This window comes from Protobothrops mucrosquamatus, unplaced genomic scaffold (assembly GCF_001527695.2).
Source record: "Protobothrops mucrosquamatus isolate PMUCROS unplaced genomic scaffold, P.Mucros_1.0 scaffold_257, whole genome shotgun sequence".
Taxonomy (NCBI): Eukaryota; Metazoa; Chordata; class Lepidosauria; order Squamata; family Viperidae; genus Protobothrops; species Protobothrops mucrosquamatus.
In genome coordinates, this window is record NW_015386333.1 from 2,789,662 (window position 1) to 2,795,653 (window position 5,992).

Sequence of the window (5,992 nt, forward strand, 5' to 3'; positions counted from 1 at the left end):
GGGAAGCTTCCGTTCGGCTCTCCAGGAGATTGCGATCCCTCCTGTGCTGCCAAACTATCCTTCCCTTCTTCACTGTCCCTACAGAACAGCTCTGGTCTGTCTAGGACTAGGCAGACCTCCCCAAACAGCTGAAAAGCAACGATTCCTAGGGAGCCCCCAAGGAATACGTTGTGTCGCCGAGACGTTCACTCCTCCCCTCTCTGCATATTGATTCTTAATTGAGGCGTCATCCAATCATGTCAATTCTGGACCAAGATTTATGACTGTTCGAGTAAAATGTATATTGTAACTTTTCTAAGTTTGTTTCTCTACAAGTATCTTGTACACCAATTTCCTCTATCATGCTGAAAAAAGTCTTAGGCAGTCTCTTTCTTCCTTGTTTTCCTGTTTAGAACTAATGTCCCATCTAGTATTGTGTTAAAATCCCCTACTAAGCAAATATTTTGATATTCTATTTCTACTATTTTTCTATGAAGTTTTTGTTAAAATTCTTCTTGCTTATTGTTTCGTGCATATATTACTACCAAAAGTATCCGGTTTTTTTTTAAACAAGTTTTATTAATTTTCCAGTTTTACATCCAAGTATTTAGGAAGCAGCGTGGTGATTGGGAAATCAGTAGTCCAGTAACAAGATCTTTCGTACATGTCTCAGATTACATCATCAAAAATTCCCTCTCTATTTCCCTTGATTATTATATCACATTCAAATTAATACATTTCTAATTATAACTCGATCAATTAAGGCATTTATTAATATATTTTAACTTATACATATCCATGTCCTGTTTTTAAATTTTACCTATTTTCAATTACAGTGTTCCAATTTAGCCTTTAATATCCATAATATTTAGATTTCGGGTATCCCAAATTTCCCTTATTTCATTACAAAATAATTGTCATATCTAAAATACACATATTGTTTACTTAAATGCATTCTTACTTTATTTCACAAATATATTCTATTTCCCATCCTAGTACCTCATCACTTATTAATAAAGTATCCTTTATTGTCTCAATCCAACTTCCATATTATAATTCAAAAACTATTCTAATGGCTAATTTTCATTTCCCTTATAAATCTAAGTCCTAAATATTAAATCAATTAATATCTTTTAAAATCTCCTTAGCCCATTAAGTAAAATGTTAGGCTCTTCCATTATAAGTCAAAAAAGGGGGGGAAATCCCATTTTTAAGTCTAACTCTAGCTTTCTTTCTGTGCCAAGCAGGCTTCCATACCAGTGCCTTTAAATCCTTAAGTGGATCTCCCTTCATTCGTACACATGTTATTTGAATCAAGGAAGACCATCCAGTTATCAACTTTTCAAAGGAACTGGCCCCTTTATAATCATTGGAATGTTGCCCTAGTAGTTCAACTCTCCATGTTCGGTTTAGAATATTTGTCGTCAGTTCAATCTGGTCTTCTTCTTCTTCCAGTTTCATCTGGCTTGAGTAAAAGGTCATATCCAATGTTGTGATTGTTCTTTGATTGTCTAGTTATCTAGGTCAGTGATGGCGAACCTTTTAGAAACCGAGTGCCCAAAAACTGGCCCTGCCCCTGCTCCACCCCCTGCCCCGCCCCTGCATGCCCTGCCCGCCCGCAGGGCCACTCACCACCTCCACGGCCCGCCGCAGATCGCCCAGGCAGCCCAGCAGCACTATGGCAGTCACACCCTCTGCCCGCGTCCTGCGGCATCAACTGTGCACGATGGGATGTGAGGGCAGAGTCTTGTCTACGCTGCCTGACTGCCATGTCCTCCGCATGGGCCACGCTCAGGGTCAACTCTCCTTCAGGGGGGCTGCCGGAGAGGAGGAGTTGCGGGGGAGGCGAGGCTGGGGCAACGGCACGTGCGCCTACAGAGAGGCCTCCGAGTGCCGCCTCTGGCACCTGTGCCATAAGTTCGCCATCACTGATCTAGGTTCTCAATATGCTGTGGTTGTTGATCTTTAGCACCCTCCATCTTAGTGTTGCTTTCTTCAGTTTCTGTTGCTTTTTGAATTGCAGAGTTTTTAGTTGAAATCAGGATTTGACTATCCAAGTTCTCAGTGGATTGTACTTGTTGTTCTTTAAAGTCCTCTTTGATATTAATTTGTTCCCCTTCTATTGCTTTTTGGATTGTAAGTTCATCAGTTGAAATCTGGGCTTCATTTTGTGAATTTAAGGTGGCACCTTTGTCTTTCAATCTGGAATTCATTAGCTCAATAGCTTCAAGGATTTTTTCAAGTATAAGTTTATATTAAGTTGTGAGTATTATTCCTCCATTTCTATGGTGTTTACAGATAGTCCTTTAGTGGAGACTATTTTTGATAAAAGTCAGTGAATGTCCACCTCTACTATTCCTAGAAGTTGTTTTCACCACCCAGCAGTTTCAAATTCTTATCTTTTTTATATAGTGCCAAGGACAAATCTAGGCAGTAAGCAGGTCTCACAATCAAAGAGATTCAGTTGCTATACCAGGCTTTGCCACAAGATGTCCCTGATAGCATGTAAAGTCTTTTTCCAAACACAAGTTAGGCTTTTATCCAGTTTAATTTTTTTCCCCAACCTACAAGTAGATAAGGTAGAAATGGGAACTTTTTGGGATCCCAAATATTCAAAAAGTGCAAGTCCAGTTATTTAGTTGTTTAGTTTAGTTCTTTTCTTTTCAAAGCTTTATTTTCCCAATGTAGGCAGACGCCGCCATGTTAAAAGGGGGGGGGGGAGAAATTTCAAGAGGCTTTTACAGGAAGATAGTTGGGATACAAGAAAGGTAAGGCAAGGTCTCACCCAATTCCTCCGCGGTGCTTTCATTGTGCTTGGTGGTGATTTTGGCTTTCGGCTGGTACGGCTTAGTGATCGGCCTTGTTGATGGCCGATCTTTTCTCTGTCGGTCCAAAGGAGCTGCCTCGGATCAAACGGAAGGGCTGCTGCCCTTCCGCAATCTGTCGAGGGTCCTCCTCACAGTCATCACCCCTCCAGGGCGACTTTCAACCCTTTTCAGGGTCTCCAACAAAGAAAAACCGGACGGTGGAGAGAGCGCTCCCCCCGTGCATCCTTCAGCCCCGCAATCGCAAACTGGAAGCCAAGTATCTGTTTTTGATTTAAAATTATTGCCACCATTACAATTCTTCCTTTTCCATCTGAATTGATCATTTTAGAGTCTATTGTCCCTTTAACATATACAGCTACTCTTTTTTGTTGTTGTGCTGATGCATAGTAGAGTTTCCCAATTTTTGGACATTCTAAAAGTTTGTAATATTGTTTTTTTGTGCATGTCTCTTGTAGACAAATTATATTTATGTTTAATTTCTGCAATTTAAAAAAAATCTTTTCCTTTTTGATGGGGAGTTCAATCCATTTATATTCACTAAAAAAATCCTGTTTTCCTTCTCCATTTTGTTTACTTATATTTAGGTCTTGTTGATCTCGTGGTTCTCTGCTCTCTCACCATTCCCTCACAATCTTGGTCTGTCTTCCCTTTCTCTTCTTCAATTTGTGTAATTGTTTCCTCTGTTGCTTGTTCTATCTGTTTCTGGACTTCTCTATCCTCTTGTTGAAGAGACAAAAAACTTAGATAAGCTAAATGAGCAAATGCTTGATATAAAGACGCAATTTGATGCCCATCAACAAATGATTGCTAAAAATGAGCAAAGAATTCAGAAAATGGAGGATAAATCAGAAGAAACTGAGCATTTGCAACTTTCATTGTCAGCTTCCAACAAGCAGAGTCAATGGAGAAGCTGACAGGAAGTTGCAAATAGCAACCATGTGACATTGCTCCTAGCAGCTGTACAAGAGTCACCTAAAAACTGCAGTTGGAATTGCCATTGCAGTCAGTAAACATTTTTAATGAGTTTGACGAGTTCCCAATCCAAATTACTGTCATTAACCAAGGTCTACTTTTTTGAAAAAAAAGCATATCTACTGAAATCATTGGTACATAAACTGGGAGCCTTAGGAAGGGAGACAGTCTGCATGTTTTTAAGTCACATGTTCCTCAGATCCAAAATCATGGCAGGTGGGCTCCATCATACTGTTATTAAAATGGCCTGTCACTCTTAGAATACACAGTTCCTCAATTTCACTCAGAAACTAAATACTGCATTCATTACGACTCTTTGTTGAATGCAGGGGTTATTGTGTTACTGAAGACTGAGGCTAAGGCCCACATAACATACACCCATAATGGAAGTTATCATAGATTATGATAAAGTATTATTCAAGTCTCCATAATAATTGTGTTTATTTAAAAGCCAGTTTGGTATAGTAGCTAAGGTGCTGCAATAGAAACCAGGTGACTTAAAGGAAAAACAGGAAAGTGTTACCAGAGAGGAAAGGTTGTCTTGAATTGACTAAAAAGAAAGATGGGATTAAAAAAAAAGTTGAATACTTGCTAAAGATGGGCTCCTATTTGGAAATCTCTCACCCCTTGTGAGATTTCCCAGCCTCCTGATCTTCCATAAGGCCCTGAGGAGGGAATTCATGGACTAATAACAGATCCCACAGTTTTATTGCTTTTGTCCTTATAAGCCACTAAGAGTTGCCTTGTGGTGAGATGGGCAACAAATTTAATAAATAAATAGCAGGTTTCACCTAAGAAAAGAAACAAAAAGAAAAAATTCTACGTAGTCAAAAGCTTCATGGAGTTGTGATCATTGTGGAAGCAGGATATATATAGGGACAGCTAAACATCTGAAAATGTTTTTCAACATTACATTTTAAAAACTGCTTGGTGGTGGGAATAGCAAGAGAAAACTTTTCATCCTGCCATAAGACTGATGTGAAATTGTGTATAGATCTGTACATCCAAAAATACCCTTGAAGTAGATTTGAATATAATCCCTTTCAAAATGTACTTTTTGCAAAAGTGAAAAACTTTATGCCCAAAAATATAATTCTGCTTTCTTTTGTTCTAGGATCCCATGATGAACTTCTGTCTCCTTCTGCTTGCCTGGTGGTAGGAAAAGTCGTCAAGGGAGGAACTGGCTTATTCGATCTTAAGCAACCTCTAAAATAGATGTTGGGTTTTTTTAAAAAAAAACCTTGATTTTATTGCAAAGAATAAATTTGCTGCTATGCATTTTATATTTTATTTTTTTAGTGTTTGTTGTCTGAAAGTATCATCAGTTAATCTTTCTAATTTAATAATTACCTGCATCTTTGGATTTTCAGGGATTATATTTAATAATAAAAATGGTATGTTCATCCTTTAATTTTGGCAAGTGAGTTTATTGAACAGTCTATATTAGGGGTGTCAAACTGCCAGCCCACTGGCCAGATGCGTCACGAGGAAACCGCGCCCACCCCATTGCCGGCAATGGAGAAAAAGCTCCGATATGTCATGTGACGTCACGAGTTTGACATGTCTGGTCTATATAATTCAGTTTTTAAATATTTTTCTGGATTATCTAGTATAAAAAGTATCTTTGTGGTAGCAGCTTCTCTTATGTTTATCAAATCTTAAATGAAACAACAACATAAACCAGGGGTGTCAAACTCAATTTCATTGAGGGCCGCATCAGCATTGCGGTTGCCCTCAGAGGGCTGGGTGGGTGTGGCCAGAGTGGGTGCAGCCTACTGTGTGGGCGTGGATGGAGTGGGTGTGGCCTACTGGGTGGGCATGGCCAGCTCTATATAATTTGCATCAAGGGGGCCTGTGGGGGCCTGGGCAGGAGTGGCACAGATCTGAGGGTCTCTGGCAGAAGGGGGTGGGACCAGGGCAAGTGCCAAGGCATGGTCCACTGGAGGAGCCTCACTGTTCCTCTCAGGCCATGCGGGGGGGGCTCGATGGTACTGTGGGCTGCCTGGAGCCCTGGACAGCAGAGGTCAAATGCCCAGTCTGGCCCTTGAGCACCTACGGCACCAAGCCCAGTCCCACTTCCTCAAGGGGGTGCCCAGCTGCATTTACCTCCTCCTCAAGGCTGCTGTGTTTGCTCTCCTTACCCAGGTTGTTCATGATGGGTACGAGGGCAAAGTCAGAGGGAAGCCCATTCCCTTTCCATGGGAGGAGACCCG

General features: G+C 40.5%; 1 protein-coding gene across 1 annotated transcript in view; it reads left to right on the top strand.

The window, feature by feature from the left end:
- Nucleotides 1-5,163, top strand: part of POLR1A (RNA polymerase I subunit A) — a 62,177-nt gene extending 57,014 nt beyond the window's left edge. Inside the window, exon 34 of the mRNA XM_015831503.1 lies at nt 4,894-5,163. Coding sequence (XP_015686989.1) covers nt 4,894-4,994 — 101 coding nt within the window. The 3' untranslated portion in view covers nt 4,995-5,163. The remainder of the gene's footprint in view (nt 1-4,893) is intronic.
- The last annotated feature ends 829 nt before the right edge of the window (nt 5,164-5,992 follow it).